General features: G+C 55.5%; 1 protein-coding gene across 2 annotated transcripts; it reads right to left on the bottom strand.

Annotated features, from left to right (window-relative positions):
* Positions 1 to 1,114: 1,114 nt before the first annotated feature.
* RPE65 (retinoid isomerohydrolase RPE65) lies at positions 1,115 to 16,376 on the bottom strand. Of its 2 annotated transcripts, none has more exons than XM_078867718.1 (14): positions 16,313 to 16,376; positions 13,998 to 14,080; positions 11,596 to 11,746; positions 10,176 to 10,283; positions 9,557 to 9,698; positions 8,629 to 8,776; positions 6,869 to 6,950; positions 6,596 to 6,728; positions 6,021 to 6,160; positions 4,920 to 5,049; positions 4,276 to 4,390; positions 3,535 to 3,629; positions 3,009 to 3,120; positions 1,115 to 1,286 (listed from the first exon to the last, which is right to left on the bottom strand). In XM_078867718.1, exons 1-14 carry the CDS (start codon positions 16,321 to 16,323, stop codon positions 1,126 to 1,128), a joined length of 1,611 nt encoding a protein of 536 aa, XP_078723844.1. In that variant the 5' UTR covers positions 16,324 to 16,376; the 3' UTR covers positions 1,115 to 1,125. The 2 variants fall into 2 exon arrangements, with proteins under 2 accessions (XP_078723844.1, XP_078723845.1); XM_078867719.1 differs by having other exon boundaries at positions 16,272 to 16,353.
* Positions 16,377 to 17,734: the final 1,358 nt, after the last annotated feature.

A 17,734-nucleotide genomic window follows, 5' to 3' on the forward strand; every position in this document is an offset into this window, starting at 1 on the left:
TAGTAACTACATTATCATTGGCGTAGTAACTACATTATCAGTGGCGTAGTAACTACATTATCAGTGGAATAGTAACTACATTATCAGTGGCGTAGTAACGATAGTATCAGTGGCGTAGTGACTACATTATCAGTGGCGTAGTAACTACATTATCAATGGCGTAGTTACTACATTATCAGTGGCATAGTAACTACATTATCAGTGGCGTAGTGACTACATTATCAGTGGCATAGTAACTACATTATCAGTGGTGTAGTAACTACATTATCAGTGGCGTAGTGACTACATTATCAGTGGTGTAGTGACTACATTATCAGTGGCGTAGTAACTACATTATCAGTGACGTAGTGACTACATTACCAGTGGCGTAGTAACGACATTATCAGTGGTGTAGTAACTACATTATCAGTGACGTAGTGACTACATTACCAGTGGTGTAGTGACTACATTATCAGTGGCGTAGTAACTACATTATGAGTGGCATAGTAACTACATTATCATTGGCATAGTAACTACATTATCATTAGCGTAGTAACTACATTATTAGTGGTGTAGTAACTACATTATCAGTGGCGTAGTAACTACATTATCAGTTGTGTAGTAACTACATTATCAGTGACGTAGTAACGACATTATCAGTGACGTAGTAACTACATTATCAGTGACGTAGTAACGACATTATCAGTGGCGTAGTAACGCCATTATCAGTGGTGTAGTAACTACATTATCAGTGGCGTAGTAACTACATTATCAGTTGTGTAGTAACTACATTATGAGTGACGTAGTAACGACATTATCAGTGACGTAGTAACTACATTATCAGTGACGTAGTAACGACATTACCAGTGACGTAGTAACGACATTGTCAGCTGAGTGGATGCGGCAATCGGTCACGGTCGCACCGAGGCCATTATACATCCCGCCTCCTCTTGCCTAGTCACATCGTTACATAAGTGTTTGTGTTCTATTCACGCCGTTGTTGAAGACAAATCTCATGGTGGTTGTCAAGGATGGGGGAGCCCCAACTCGTAGCTGTGACCACCAGGGGGGGCGGTGGGCTAGGCCCCCCACACCAGCCACACTATTCCTACCCCCCCCCCGTCCGTGCCCCCTACCAGCCCCCTGTCACTTTGAGCTCTCCTTGAACATTCCGTGGAAGGACACGGGGATGTTGACGTCAACCTCCGCGCGAGCGACCTCCGTGAGGTCCTTGGCGTTGAGGATGAGCAGGAAGGCCGGGGTGCGTCCCGCGGGCCCGGGGCTCACCACCGTCGTCAGCAGGACCCCTAAGGAGCAGGGTTATGGGTGGGAGGGGGTCACACGTCAGCGGTGAGGTCATGAGGGGGGGGGGTTGGGGGAGGCTCCCGGTGTCGTCTAGAGGGGCCCTGGGGTCATCATCAGGTCGGGCCATCTCGTGGTGAAGAGGAGGCGGCGATATGGTGGTAGGCAGACTCATTGAGAAGCGAAACTGATCGGATGAGTACTTCTTTAACCAAGAAAGTCTCACTGATTCTCAAGACTCGTTTTTTTTTCAGGAGGGTCTTGCCAAGTTTGCGCAGTAGGTGGCGATGTTGCCGCAGTGATGTTAATCCCAATTGAGTTATTTGCAGGAAATAATTCAACGTTGGGATTTTTGGCCATTGCCGTCTACGCTGTATTTACACTTTTTGAAAACAAACAAAAATAGCTATGGGAGGAACTGGAGAACCTGGAGAACACCCATGCAGAACCGGGGTAGAGAACACAAACTCCACTAGAGAAAGGTGTATTAGTGGGGAATCGAACCCAGGTCCTTCGTGCTGTGAGACACGAGTGTAACCACTGTGCCACCCGTTGAGAAAATGGACACAACACACGCAATGTTCTTTATTCAAACGACGTGAGAACTCACTGAGAGCAAGGCTTCTTGTGCATGGTGAGCACAGAGCCCCCGCTGCTTCTCAGAGCTGGTCTGGTGGACCCCTTAACTGGCGCATCATCAGTCATCATGATCTATCATCCTCATCCATCTTCATCTTCATCCACCATCAACGCTCATCGTGGGGGCGGAGACATCGCCAAGCGTGAGCGCGTTCGCCGCTTGTTGCAGAGGTACGTAGTTCAGAAACCCAGCAGGCCGACGCGGTTAATACTGCGCTGTGTGTATGATTCATGCAACACTCGGCCCCGTGATGCTTTCGCAGTGGACCTCAGAGATCCCGTGACGTCGTTCGAAGAGGAGGAGGGCACTGCGTGCCGGCGGCACGGTCCAAATATGCGAAATTTCAAATATTTCTCGCAAATTTCATGCGTGCGATTGAGATCATTTAAGTTTAACACGGAGGCTTTCGCGAACAATATCATCCATAATATAGGTTCCTTGCGTTTTAGGTTAGATCGGGTTAATATAAACGTGTCGTTAAACTCGCCACCACCGACAGCCAATTAGTAAGGTTTGTTATGTTAACAGAACTTGCTGTACTAGTGACGAAACGGGTGTGCTGTACTAGTGACGAATTGGCATGTTCTGTTTACGTGACAAACCTTAATCATTGGCTGTGTCGGGTGGTGGCGGGTTTAACGACACATTTATATTTACGCGATCTAACCCAAAAAAACCGAGATCAATTCAGATTACAGATAGGAATCATTGCCAGCTGCTGCCACAAACTTAGAGTCTCGAGACTCAGTGAGGCTTTCCTGGGTAAACAAATGTAAAACTAATAATTATTATCCATCATCTTCATCATCATCATCAATTATTACCATCATCATCAACAACAATCATGGCACACTGCCGCCGCATTCCAGTCATCTGAACTGAATTTTTATCTCGTTGTCCTTCCCCCGGAACCTCCGATTAGCACGGTTGGCTGTGTACGGTGCGAAAGAAGTTCAGCGTGCGTCATCACACAGTCACCACCGAGTCCACCCACGTGCTCAGAGCGGCCCTGGGAGCCACGCTCCGCCACGCTCCGACCGCTCCGTGCTCGGAGCGTGGCGTCGAGGTTATTTATTTGTCTGTTTACCGTCGTCCTCATCCTTGGCATCCGGCCGGGCTATGAAGATGGGCTCAGAAGGGTAGGTGCCCGGGATCTGCCACACCCAGTGCTCCTTAGTCTTCACGTTCAGCTTGTAGATCTGCGGGTGAGACCCACGGCACATTGCGCTCACGAACCCGCGGCCTTAGAAGTGCGGCTGCCTGCGGTGGCGGTGGTGGTGGTGGTGGTACGGGCAGCGGTTAGCTCACTGAGCTACGAACTCACCGACCCGAGTTCGATTCCCGCTCATGGACAACATCGGCGACGATTACCAGAACTGGTCCTGGGCCTCCCCTAAATGAGAACCTGGTGCGCGACGTGTAAACATCGGCACGTGGTGCTTCCCCCCTCCCCACCCCCTCGTGTGCCTTGGCGGTCTTCGTAGATTATATCGCAAACAGCACTTGCCTCAACAGTCTGCTGAAGCTATACGGGGGGTCACTTTGTCTTTGTAATCGGTGGTGGTGGCGGTGGCTGTCGCGGGATGCTCAGCCCGCGAGGTCTCTGCGCTCACCTTGTCCGGCACGAAGTGGTTGAGGCCCAGGCCGTAGGCGAACGTGTAGTCACGTCCGTTATGCTTCTCGTAATTAATCCGCGGGAATTCGAACGCTGCAACAGTGCACACGCAGCTCGTTAGCATCTCCGCCTGTCCCCCTCTCAATCCTGTGTGCCTGTCTGCCCGTCTGCCTGTCAACCCGTCAACTTGTCAACCTGCCGACCTGTCATTCTCTCCGTGCCGTCCTCTCTTCCAACGCTGACTGCCTGTCCGCCTCTCGACCTGGTCACCTCTCAGCTCATCTGCCTGTTAAGCCCCGAGTCTTTCCACCGCGAGCGCGTCCATCTGTGAGCCTCTTGGCGCATCCCCCGCAGCTGTCATTGAAGGTGTCAGCGTTTGGCTCCGATGCAATCCCCACACCTTTGGAATACCTCGCCCCGGTTGGGCATTTTAGGGTAGAACGTCGGCTACGGACGGGGAGCCCTGCTTTCTTGTAGGGTAACGACCATCGATCGTGGGGCTTCGTGTGGCCCCGCGTCAGCGCACAAGGCGCCTGGCGCCTCCGTGATTCAGCATGCTCAGGCTAACACTCCACGCCGTGTTTAAAATCAACAAACCCTGTTCTCGCAAACAAGGTGATATCAACAGCGGTTGTACGGGGGGGGGGGGGGGGGGGGTAAAAAGAGCAGTGTGCGGTTATCGGGGGTGACAGGAGCGGTGGCGGTTATCGGGGGCGAGGGGAGCGGCGTGCGTTGTCACCCTGGCGCGGTCCAGAGAAGAGCACCTCGGGCTCCAGCCAGATGGTGCCGTCGTTGCGGAGTGTCGCCGTCGCCGTGGTGTCTCCGAGGCGCACCAGGTTCTTGCCGTACTCCTCCTGGGGGGCGAGAACATTCCCCGCGCTCGGCACACCACGTCGAGTACACCTCTGACCTCTCTCGCTGTGACCATGGCCACCGCTCGTCACGTGCCTGCCCCAGGGGTCTACCGGCGATCCGCAAGAGAGTGAGATGTCTCTGAGAGTCTCCGTCGAAGTGTCGCGGCTCCTTGATGAGGAGGCCTGCGTGGGGACGTGTGGGCGAGTCTGTGATGGATGTTTGGCTCCGTGACGGAGGGATAGCCGAGTGGCCGGGGAATCATCTTCAGCAAACTGCCAGCCCGAGTCCTCCCCATGATGGTCATTATGGTGATGATGACCATGATGGTGATGATGGTGATGATGTTGATGATGACCATCATAATGATGATGACGACCATGATGATGATGGTGGTGTCGATGGTGATGATGACAATGATGCTGATGATGGTGGTGGTGATGGTGTTGTCGATGGTGATGATTATGATGATGATGGTGATGATGACCATGATGGTGATGATGATGATGATGAGCAGGAGGAAGAGTTTACCTCGTCGAAGTTGATGGGCAGCACGTATCGCCGCACTTCCGGCTGGGGAGCCTTGTACGCGTTCCGCTTCACCTCTTCCCAGTTCTCCCTCATGTTGGCGAGGTACAGGTAGTTGTAGATGAACTCAAACCTGCACGTGCAAGCACACAAAGACAAAGATCCCCCGTGCGGACTTCACAAAGTGTTGCGGCAAGTGCTGGTCACGAGCGGCGCCTACGAAGGCCGGCAAGGTGCATGAGGGGGTGGGTGGCCAGCCCCACGCCCGGCCGCCTTTGTCTCCCTCGTGGCAATATTTACACATCACACCACAGTTCTCGTTTCAGGCAATGTCAACCTAGGGCCGGTTCCAATATTCGCCGCAGTACAATGATCCCTGCGCCACCACTGTGCCTGAAGGACTCTTTGCGGTGCTGTGGTTCGCAAGGAGCTCGTGGGGTGCGCGTGGCGTGCGGTGAGATGCAAGCGCCAGGGAGAGACAGAGGGCACGGGCCGTGGACGACTCATGCGGCGACTACACGGGCTGCTGTACGGGTGGAGACGGTGGTTGTGGTGGTGGTTGTTTACCGTGGTGGAGATGGTGTGGTTCTGCTGGTGGTGATCGTTACCGTGGTGGAGATGGTGCGGTTCTGGTGGTGGTGTTTGTGGTCGTGCTGTTTGCTATCGTGGTGGAGATGGTGTGGTTCTGGTTGTGGTGTTTGTGGTCGTGCTGTTTGCTATCGTGGTAGAGATGGTGTGGTTCTGGTTGTGGTGTTTGTGGTCGTGCTGTTCGTTATCGTGGTGGAGATGGTGTGGTTCTGTTGCTGGTGTTTGTGGTCGTGCTGTTCGCTACCGCGGTGGAGACGGTGGTTCTGGTTGGCGCTAGCTACGGAGCTTTATTCGACACTCGGGAACAAAGTTGACGTGGCAAGTTCCCAGCGAGGACCGTGTCAGGTAGCCACGGTAGCGTCTGACCACTCGTGGTTTGGCATGGACCCCGGTGCAATAAATATAGTGCCCCCCATGTCCTTCAGCCCCCCCCCCCCAACTCCCGGCCGGCGGGCCCCGGGTGCAGTTGCACCGCCTGCGCACTCGACGGGCACGCCGACGGGGGTGCCCGCTCACCCCTTCCAGCAGCAGACGTCCATGACGATGTGGCCCTCCTTCTCGAACGTGTTGATGTGGTGGAAGATGTTGAAGGCCGCCGCGCGGAACCGGATGTCCAGGTACTCGCCCCGGCGCTTGTCGGCCACGTGCACCCACACCTGCACGTGCACGCGCGGGCGCGCGCACGGGGAGGGATAGAGGAATGGGGAGGGGGGAGTGGGGGGTGGGGGGGGGCAGAGGGAGGGGGGAGTTCGAGGGGGAGTTATGGTAGAGTCAGTGAGAGGGTTATTGTCTAGTTAGCTAGTTATGGTAGGGTCTAGTTAGCTAGTTGAGTGGGTTGGTGCGAGTGGCTGCTGCTGCTGCTGGGAGGTCAGGGTCAGGGCAAGAGGCACGGCGCGTGTTTGATTGTCTCGCGCGCCCCGCCTACAAACCGCTCCTCCTCAAGGCCACGTGCTGCGTGACCACGTCCCGCGCGTCAACACAACTGGCCACCGCCCCCTCCAGTGACCCCAGGATACCCCCCCCCCCACCATCAACCATAACCGTGACCCCCTCCCCAACTCCCCACGCTCGGGTGACGCGCCCCCGTGTACCCCCATCGTGTGGTGGCTCTCGAAGCAGTCCATGTAGGTGGCGCCACGGGGCCCCCATGCGCTCAGGAACTTCCACAGGTTGATCTTCACGGGCTGCTCCACGAACACGAAGTAGTTCTCCGTCATGCCAAAGCTGGGAGAAAGGCGGGGGGATGGGTGAGTGGGCTGGGGGGTCACATGGGGGTCTCACCCCAAGACGCTCTCCCTCCCTCCCTGCCCTGTTGAATATCGCCACCTCCCCCGTGCTCAAGCTCACCCCGCGCTGTGTCTCACCTGTGCACGTAGGACGGCTTGAATCGTTCGCTGCACGGAAGCTGCACGGCCACCGACATTTTATTCAAGGGGTTCACCTTGTCTGGAACACAGAGCAAACGGGACGTCTCGCCGTGGTGCGGTGACGTGTGTCTGTTGTCTGTCGATCAACCACGCCCGTGGCCCCTTGGCCCCGTGGTGCCATGGCCCCGTGTCCCCGCCGTGGCCTCGTTGCGCCATCGTGTTCGTAGCGGGCGCCGGCGGAGTCTCCGCTCTCGTCGCCGATGTCCGGTCACCCCCGACACGGTTTAGCCGTGGCTAAGAGGCACCCACAACATCTCCGACGACATTCATGGTAATTCTTTGGTGCCTTGGGCGGGACACACACGTGGCTGAACGAACACTCTCCAGGTCAATTGACGCCGGCCAAACCGCGGCGGAAAACGATGGCAGCAGTCTGCCAGCGACGGGGAATTTCGCTTTCGCACAGGGCCAGGGGCCGGCCTGCCCGAGCTGTGCGGTGTGCGCGTTCTACATCTGGCCGTCATTTCCATCTCTCCGGCATTGCCTCGGCTCGGCTATCAACGAGCGTGCCGATGCATAAACAAAGGAGACAGTGTAATGGGGGAGGCTTGTTTATAACGCGTCGCGAGTCAATGACGCCCCGCGCGAGCTTATAACTCACGCGGGGGAGACGGCGCGCTTGCTGAGGACTCTACAATTACGCAATTACGGCACCGTAATTGCCGGAGGGGGTGACCGCGTCGGCCGTGCTGATGCGGCGACCGAGGGGGACGTGAACGCAGCGGTCGCAAATCACGGCGAAGGCCACGCAGGCCCCACCGCCGCCGCCGGTTCTTGCTGAGACGATCACCTCCTGCTGCTCGGCGGGCGTCTGCAGCGATCTCCACTCGTCATGCGGTGGCGTTTGTGGCAATCTGGCAGCGCGAGAGTTCGTGCGCGATCGCGTGTGCCGGTGTGAGTGTGTGTGCGGGCGTGGTGTTGGCCACCCACCCCCTCGTGTGCCGTGGCGGCCTTCATAGGTGCTCGCTAACAGCACTTGCCCCAACGGTCTGTTGAGGCTAGACGGGAGATCTTTGTCTTTGTGGAGGTGTGGTACGGGGGAGGTGGCCCACTTTGATCGCGCGTGGGGTGGTGCTGTGTGCCACTGTGATCACAGTGGTGTCGTGTGGTGTGCAGTGTGGTGATATGTGACACTCTCAGCACAGTGGTGTAGTGTGGTGTGCAGTGTGGTGATGTGTGCCGCTATTATCACAGTGATGTGATGTGGTGTGCCACTTTCAGTTCAGTCTGGTGCTGGGTACCACTGTCATCACAGTGGTTCGCCGCTTGTTGTAGAGATTCACGGTTCTAAACCGAGCGGGCGCCCTGGTTATTCACCACGGCGCGTGACCACCACAGTGCCACGACGCGCCGTCTGCTTCACCAGTGGCCGCTAAATGTCTCCTGCACGTCGTTCGCACGAGTGGGGTCATCGTGCGCGGGCGTCGCGGTCCAACTTTGGTTACCTTCGAAAACCCGCACACCGCAAACAACTCCCAATAGCCTGGGACCAAACTACGCACGGCGGCACGGCGATCGTTCGCCTGCTACTGGCAGCGGCGAGACGCCCCCGAGGTCACCCTTGCAGACGAGGACCCCTGACCCCGGTTCCCCCCGAGTTTTCTACCTGGGTTCGACAAAATCAAATCCCGAGCGCTCAACGCGATTGGCGAGCGCGGAAGGGGTGTGGGGTGGGGGTGGGGGGGTTACGCGTCCACCTTTCTGCAGCGGGGGGATCTTGATGATGTTGTAGGCGAAGGACAGCCCCTTGCCAAAGCAGTTGCCGATGTTGTAGACGGTGCCGTCCTGTTCGATGTGCGGGTGCGCCGTCGCCCCGTTGATGGAGATGTATTTGCACAGGTCAACCTTTGGGCGGAGGCGGGCGATATTTACGATTTGTTGTTGAAATATCTTTCACGCGCTCTGAACAACGTCCTTAGACTACTTTTAGTTTAGTGGGCAAGGCCCCACTGAGCCGTGTGGCTCTCTTTCAGAAGTGGCTATGACAAATGATAGCCCAACGAAGTGGCTTATCACGTGGACATTTATAGAAATCAAATACTCTGAGCGCGTGATGTTGATTCTTAATGTGGAGGGGAAACCCGGAGGACCCGGAGAAAAATCCACACGACTACGGAGAGAGAGAGAGACACGCACACTCCAAATATACAGCAGGTGTCAGGGTCGCGATCGAACCCACAACCTTCTGTATACCAGGCGAGGTAGTTAACATCTCCGAGCCACCGCGGCGCTCTACTCCACCCGCCACAGCTGCTTTTAATAAAGTTGTCACGTGATGGACAAACGTGGCACAATTTATCATCACGTGACAGATTTTGTCATTGGCCATGTCGAGTGGAGTAGGGTCTACGACACACATGTTGACTGTGGTTGAGGCATGGACGCTGACCATTGGTGTTGCTACGCGTGAAGGCCGATGTCGTGACATTGCTGTGGGTGGCGCTGCGGCCGAATGTTCTCTGCTTGGGGCACGTGGTCAGAGTTGTGGGCCTCGTGTTGTTGTGACTACTTTGGCTGTGGTCGCGATTGGCGTCGTTTCTGTTACGGGCGGTGCCACAGGCGGGCCCGTGTGGTCGAGGTGATTGACGCTGTGGCCGTGGCCCAAGGTGCGATCTCAGCGCGCACCTTGGCGACGGTCTCCAGCGTCTCGGGGTTGATCTTGGTGATGAAGTTCGTCTCTGTGCAGGCGTAGAAGTCCTCACCCACGGGGTAGACGTTGACCAGCGCGTTGTCGGTGATCTCGATTTTCTGGAAGTACGAGAAGAACCTGCGTTCGTGCGGATGGGGGGCGGGGGGTTCCACCCGCGGGGTGATTGCAGCGCCATTCCAAGTCAGATCGTCGTCGCCGGGAGTTGAGAATGCTCGCTGAGACCCAAGGACATTCTCACTCCGAACGTGAGAATAATGTCGCGTACCCGATAGCTGCCCAATGGGGTTGTGAGATAAAATGTCTCTTAAACTCTCCCGGTGAATGGGCGTTTGAGTGTGCGTGGTGTCTTTGCTCATTGGAGCGGTAACAGCACTTGCCCCAAAAAGTCTGCCAAGGCTATACGGGGAACCTTTGTCTTTGGGTGAGTGATAGACGTTCGTGATGGGTGGGCAGACATTCGAGGCGAGCAGATTTGCGTTGTCAACTGAAAGTTGGGGAAACAGGCAAGCAGCCCCGCTGGCAGGGATGCAGGCTCACTGAAAGGTAGGCGGGCAGGCGAGCAGGCAGGCGGACAGGTACACAGGTGTGACTCACCTGGAGAAGATGTTCTTGCAGGGGTCGGGGTAGGCGACGGTTCCGAACTCGGTGATCGCGACCCGGTTTTCGGTCATGGCGCGCATGTACGTGTCCGTTTTAAGGAAACTTTCGGTGGGGAAAACGCACAGGGTTCCACGCGTTACCGTTGCAACTGCATCAACGTCGCCATGGTAAGTATTAATACGGTTGCGTTAAAAAAAAACATGCGTTTGAGTTGTGGCCGATGCGTGGAGCCTGCCGACGCAAGAATTTGCAAACTGCGACATACGTGAGCATCTCGGTGTGTGTACGTGTCTCGGTGTGTGTCTTGGTGTGTCTCGGTGTGTCTCGGTGTGTCTCTTGGTGTGTCTCGGTGTGTCTCGGTGTGTGTGTGTGTCTCGGTGTGTGTCTTGGTGTGTCTTGGTATGTCTCGGTGTGTCTCTTGGTGTGTCTCGGTGTGTCTCGGTGTGTCTCGGTGTGTCTTGGTGTGTCAAGGAATTGCATATCAGTGGCGAAATGCGTAATTCACAATTACGGAGGAGGGATCGTCATCATCATCACAGCGATGCTCCACTGCGCTACTCCTGACGCAATCATATGGCTCATTAGGCAGCTCGATGTAATATTATAGCTGCTGCTCTTTATCAACATCATTCATACGACAGAGTGTGTGTATATATATAGTGGGGGGCGGTTGTGCAGCGGTTAGCGCACTGCGCTATGAACCCGGCGACACGGGTTCGATTCCCGCTCACGGTCAACACCATTGACGATTCTGAACCGGTCCTGGGCCTCCCCTAAGTCGACTCAGTCTCAAATGAGAACGCGGTGTGTGAACATCGCCACTGGGGAAACAAAGGCGGCCGGTTGTGGTGTTGGCCACCCACCGCCTCGTGTGCCGTTCTGGCCTTCATAGGTGCTCGCTAACAGCACTTTCCCCAACAGCCTGCGAATGCTATACGGGGTACCTTTGTCTTTTTGTGTGTGTCTTTGGGACGCGATAGCATAGCGGTTTGCGCGCTGCGCTACGAACCCGTCATAACCGAGTTTGATTCCCGCTCGCGGTCACTTGCCCCAACAGCCTGTGAAGACTATACGGGTGGGGGCGGGGAATCTTTGTGTGTGTGTGTGTCTGCGTGTGTGTGTCTGTGTGTGTGTGTGTCTGCGTGTGTGTGTGTGTGCCTGTGTGTCTGCGTGTGTGTGTCTGCGTGTGTGTGTCTGTGTGTGTCTGTGTGTGCCTGTGTCTGCGTGTGTGTGTCTGTCTGCGTGTGTGTGTCTGCGTGTGTGTGTCTGCGTGTGTTTGTGCGTGTGTCTGTGCGTGTGTCTCTGTGTGTCTGCGTGTGTGTGCGTGTCTGTGTGTGCCTGTGTCTGTGTGTGTGTCTGCGTGTGTGTCTGCGTGTGTGCGTGTGTGGCTCGTGCGCCACGGACTCGCGCGCACCGGCACGCGTAGGTGACGGCGCCGTTGCTGATCTCAAACTTGTGCAGCAGGGCTTGCCCGTCGAACAGGTGCAGGAACTCCTCGGAGCCCACCTCGAAGAGGCCGGGCCCCAACCGCATGAGGCTGCCGCTCAGCCACGACGGGATGCGGCCTGCACCGACCCGCGGGGGGGAGTTGGGGGGCGAGGGGGGGCGGCACCGTGACGCGTCTTGGCAGAAGCAGCCGCGGCGGCTGTTACCATTCAGCAGACCCTCGCTGGGGGGTTTAGCCACCTTTTTCACCGGACACATCACTCAGCCGGCCCCGGTCGATGTGACCTCTTGAGAGAATGCCGCGGTGAAGTTCACCACAATAGGAGCGGTACCGGATCTTGACAGAAAACAAATCCCTGCCACGCGAACACAAACTGTCCGATTCTAGCCACCTGTCCAGGTTTTATCCGGACAGGTGGCAACCGCGGCGGATTCCTACCTCCACATGCAAGTGCACGCGTACAGCCGCGTTGTTAATCCACTGCTGGATGAGGGCCTCCCCACGCCGTTGTGGGCCGTGGTGGCGGGGGGGGGGTGACCAAACTTTATGGTCAGCGCGTGCTGGCGAAGGCGCGGAGCATGGAAGTTGGACCACAGTAGAGTACAACAATGCACGTTGGTGCCCTCTGCTGACATTGCAGCCCCACGTAGCATTCGCAACATTTGGAAGGTTGGGAAATTAAATTAGTTTTCTCGCCTTTGTTGAACGAAATCAGGGCGTAGTTGCAGTCGGAGCTGCCCCGTTTGGATATTTGACCAAGTCCACCATCGGCTGTAAACAGGGGGCCCCACTCTCCGCCTCGGCGGGTGTGGTGCCCCCCGCCGCCCCCCCCCCACGAGCTGGACTGAGGGTGGCGCTGGAGGAGAGGAGTTGAGGAGGCTCCGGGTTTGTGTGCAATGCGCAGGGGGTGAGAGCGAGGGTGGTTCCGACAGCGAGGGCAGAGCCGCGGTGGGAGTCACTCCCAGCCACAGACAGCGAGAGTCTGAGTTACTCCCCGTGTCTGCTGCGGCCTCGCCACTCCACGACTCCCTAACAGCCCTTGTCGCGATCCACTGCTGGATGAGTAGCGTCAGACACGTGTCCCCGGGATTTGATCCGGACAGTTCGCGAATTGGGCATCAGTGTTTGAGTTACAGGGGGTTCGTTCGTACCGAGATCTGGTTGTCGGTATTGTGCTGAACCTCATCGCAGGAGGTCGCCGTTAGACTTGGGCCAGGGGTCGGCAGCCAAGCTAACAAGAATAGCCATTACTTTCAAATTTGATTAAAAAAAAGAAAGACCCTCAATTATATCCTGAGTCGCAACGCAGTGCCAATAACATCACGAAGCAGTCCATTAAAGAGCCGCGCGCAGCTCCGCAGCCGCATGCTGTGTGTACGAATGTATGTTGTGTGTGTCGTATGTTGCATGGACGTTAAACTCATGTCGCGCCGTACGTAGCCAGAACGTGCGAATTGTGGAGGTTGTCGTCCCCCTGACCTCGGGAGACTGAGAAGTCTGTCCGGGTTTTGGTGGCGAGTAGAAAAAAGTGGCACCCCCCCCCCCTGAAAGAGGACCTCCTTGTGAGTTGCGTGATAACGCCAAAGCACCCAAGACAGCGCAGTTACACGCAGGTCTCCGGTCTCACGGTGGCCTGAGATATTGTCATGCCCATGGTAGGTCGCAGCTTTTGTCGTTGTTGTTGTTGTACCTCTGAGATGGTACCGTGTGGGTCGTGGGGGTCATTTGACCATACTTCACCAATCTGGTCAGTGTGGGTTGGTGAATTCACCACTAAAATGTGACTTCAATGTTTATCTTGCGTTTTCCAAATGTATAACAATTGCGCTATCGGCGTTGGAAACTCTCACAGAGCCGTGCATCATCATCCCATGTTAGGTAACAGCCCACGGACGCAGACATCACTTAACTGCTTGTGAAATGTCTTCAATCCATGCTCGGTGGCTCACTTTGCAACACCGCCTCGCTTCAGGCAGATCGGCGCAATGTTATGAAGCTCACCATTGGCATTTATCCACTTTAATTGAAAACCCGATTTAAATTTGATGCATTTGTCGTGTGTTGGTGTGGGCAGTCACCAACAAAGCCATCGACTCGTGGCCGCTCGCGAACGCCGCACCTCTGATTAGCTCGGTTGGCTACGTACGGTGCGAAAGAAGTTCAACATTCATACACACATGCAGCTCGATTTGACCGCGGGCGACTGAGACATAGATTCGAACCCAGGCTCTCAGCGGTACGGCTCGGTGTCTCTGAGCCACGAGGAGGCGGCTTCCCCCGCCCCCCCTCACCCCCGCCCCCGCCCCCTCCCCCCCGCCCCCATCATCGGCGCAAACGACTACCACCTCCGACGCGGCGACGAGACTCACCTTGCACTTGCGTGGGCATGGGGGTCTTCACCTCTTGCGCCGTCTCGTACAGAGCCGTGTAGCCCTTGGCAGGGTGCTCCACACTAGAGCAGGAGGAGGCACACCGTGACTCACACTAGGGTAGACACGTGACACCGTGACCCACACTGGAGTAGACACGTCACACAACGGTCATAACACACCGTTGGATCCTCTCTGGCGAAGATACACACATAACGAAGTTGAGATTCACACGAGATTACACAGATGTGTGTATGCTGAACTTCTGTCGGCGTTTCAAATCGTGGCCGCGAGGCTCACACATGCAGCGGGCGTGCCGGCGGGCTCGCTCGCCAACCTCCACACGGACACACTGCTGAGATGAGCTCTCACGGACACAGGCATGATGCTCACGGTAGAGGCACCCACAGCACGATCATAACCCAACTTAAGATCAGCTGGAGACCAGATGCATTGAACAATTACGAAGTCCATTTTTACTTTTTTATTTTAGCCCAGACACAAACCCGTAATGGATCCATAATCGTCTCTTAACATCAAGACCATCACAAAATCCACGATTTGCGTTCGATCAGACACACGATGACCGTCACACACTCCCATTCATCACATTCTCTTGTGAGCGACCGACAAGGGAAAGAGTGGGAGGGAATGAGTGAGTGAATGAGTGAGTGAATGAAAGCGTGAGTGAATGAGTGAATGAGTGAGTGCATGAGTGAGTGAATGAGTGAGTGAGTGAGTGAATGAGTGAGTGAATGAACGAGTGAGTGAACGAGTGAGTGAATGAGTGAGTGAATGAGTGTGTGAATGAGTGAGTGAGTGAATGAATGAGTGAGTGAATGACTGAGTGAGTGAATGAATGAGTGAACGAGTGAGTGAACGAGTGAATGAGTGAGTGAATGAATGAGTGAATGAGTGAGTGAGTGAATGAGTGAATGAGTGAGTGAGTGAATGAGTGAGTGAATGAGTGAATGAGTGAATGAGTGAGTGAGTGAATGAGTGAATGAATGAATGAGTGAGTGAATGAGTGAGTGAATGAGTGAGTGAGGTCGCTGACTCCATCGCTTCTCGCATCTCGCCATTGTCGGCAGCGACCACCGGACATCAGAGTTGTTTTCCAGCGGCAATCAGCAAGCAGTAAGGGCCCTTTCTATGGATCTGTCTCCTAATAGCAGGAGGTCCTCGCTAACACAAACGCGGACTTGGCACGGCAGTGCACAGAGGAACGTAGCTAATGGAGGCACCGTTTGGTTCACGAAAGTGAGTCAGGACATTTGTTATTGCGCACTCGTTATGGTCCAGTCCATCACGAGTGCGCATCGACCACACGTTGAAGCGCTCTCTCTCTGAAACAGCAAAACCGTGTTGAGTCTCTCGCAGAACTGGCTCAGACTCACGAGGGATGGATCCCCAACATGAGCCGGTTGCGCGCTCCAGGTTTTTGCGCCGGAGACGCCGACACTGCGTTGGCCGCGTCGCGCGTGAGGTTCACGTGCGGCGGGCGAAGCGGAAAGTCGCCGCGAGGCTGTGGATCGTAGCCGGAGTCGATTTGTTGTCTGTTGAAGCTGGCACACACTGATCGGCGAGAGTGGACGGAGCTGATTGGTGGAGACTCTTGAAGAGGAGTAGGCAAGTTTCAGAATCTATCAGGCACACGCGCGCGCTCGCTTTGTCTCCCTTGAGATCGAGGCGTTTGGTGTCACGGGGCCCGCATCTGCCTGTTGCTGAGTGTAACGGCGACACTGCTCGGTGCTTTAGCCGGGAACGTCTCAACCTGCATAGTTTTGAGTGTTTTCTGCCTCTCCCGTCTCGCGAGAGATGGGCTTCGCGCGAGAGGACGCGGGAGGACCCGGAGAAAACATCGGCACGCGTACGATGAGGGCACGAAGCTCAAGGCTCCACACAGATGGATTCAATAATCCATGGAATGCACTGCCGTATCCCGGCCAAGTCGCAGCTCAAGCCTACCACCCCTGGTGTTTCCAGGCAGTCTGCCCATACCAAGTACTAACCAGCTCACACCTGCTCACCTTCCGAGATATGGTGAAGTCAGTTGACCTTGTGCTTGTAAAAAGGCAGAACGGCACCCCACTGGCAACCCATCACTCACCAGGTGATGTCACTCACACCCACTGGGCCCCCATCACTCACCAGGCGAGGTGACATCACTCACTAGGTTACCCATCACTCACCAGGTGACGTCACTCACACCCACTGGCAACCCATCACTCACCAGGTGAGGTCACTCACACCCACTGGGCGCCCATCACTCACCAGGCGAGGTGACGTCACTCACTAGGTTACCCATCACTCACCAAGTAGCCATCTCGGGGCGTCTGTCCGACAGGCCGGCGCGTGGAGTGGCGAGTTCGTGCGCCGTGCGTCTGGAACAGCCTCTTTATGCCGCTTGTCAAGGCCCCCCGCCCGCCCGCCCGCCCCCGTTACCGGGCGGCCCCTCCCACGCGGGCCGTGGGTCGTCATTATCCCCGGGGAACAGGGCCCCGCTTTGTACCCCATTGGTCACGGGACCGCAGGAATAAGAAGGGGATTTCGGCCTCAAACGGGATTAGGCCGTCATGTGCGTTCCGCAGGAGTCGTAGAAAATACGTGTAATTGGTGGGGGGGGGGGGGGGTTGAGATTTGTAGACTTACATTAGGATTTTGTTTTTTGCGGAGAGAGCGATTTTGCGCCTGGTTTTCACCGTGGTGTTTTGCACACAAATCGGCTTTTGTGGACTCGGGACAACGTGGGAGATGTCACACGAATACTATTATCAATAATCATGATAGTCGTGGCAGTTGCCTAACAAGAGGCGCCTCTCTCTCGAGACTCTTTTCCACGAGGGTGTTGCAGTCGGGATGATTGACCAGTTCCCCTCTCATCGGCGTGTGGCTTCACGTGGCAGGAAACTGGAGAACCGAGAGAAAAGGCAACAAAAATGCGTCAACTCTCATTTGTTTTCGCACCAACATTTTTCTTATCTTTTCTTTTCTTTTTTCATTTATTTTATATTTTTACCTACGCGACTTTACCGAAAAAAACCAAAGAGTATATATGCGTGAGCACCTCTGGAAATCTGCAATGCGGTAAGAGTTTTTGTACGTCCGCCGAGAAGATGGAGCGATGAAATCAGTTTGTGTGCAGGTGCCGTGCGAGTGGTTGCGGTGCAGGATCGTTGGAGGGTGGCCTTCGTCCATCAGTGGATTGACCATCGCTGACAACGACGATCCATCATCAAAGGGTTTAAACATCGGCAGCCGACGGCTTAAGTCGTTAAGGTTGACAGCTACGTGGCCGTGCCCTGGCTAGAAACTATCGCCGGCAAAGCTCTCGGGCTCCCCAGGCCCCGCTACTTGAGCAGCTCTGTCGCCGCCGATGGCACGGGGAGCTCGTTACCAGCCAGATGCGGATCAGATGGATGGATGCCAACGGGAGCTCTAAGCAACAACACACCCATTAGCGTGTCAGTTTGCACAGTGAATAGCTTCTTACTGGACACCGACAGGCAGAATGCGGATCATACCAATCAGTAGTGCACCCAGGGGGCGGGGCGGGGGGCAAAAGGGGCAGTTGAACGCCCTCCCTTCTCCCTCCACTCCAGCCGCAGATATTTGAGACATTTGAGATGGAGATAATGTTATGGCCATCTTGACCAGGTCGATCCCATAAAATAACCCATGTAGGTTCAAGGTTTTTTGACTCTGTCATAGACTATGTTTCATGTATTCACTTTTTT

Source organism: Lampetra fluviatilis, chromosome 24 (genome assembly GCF_964198595.1).
Source record: "Lampetra fluviatilis chromosome 24, kcLamFluv1.1, whole genome shotgun sequence".
NCBI lineage: Eukaryota > Metazoa > Chordata > Hyperoartia > Petromyzontiformes > Petromyzontidae > Lampetra > Lampetra fluviatilis.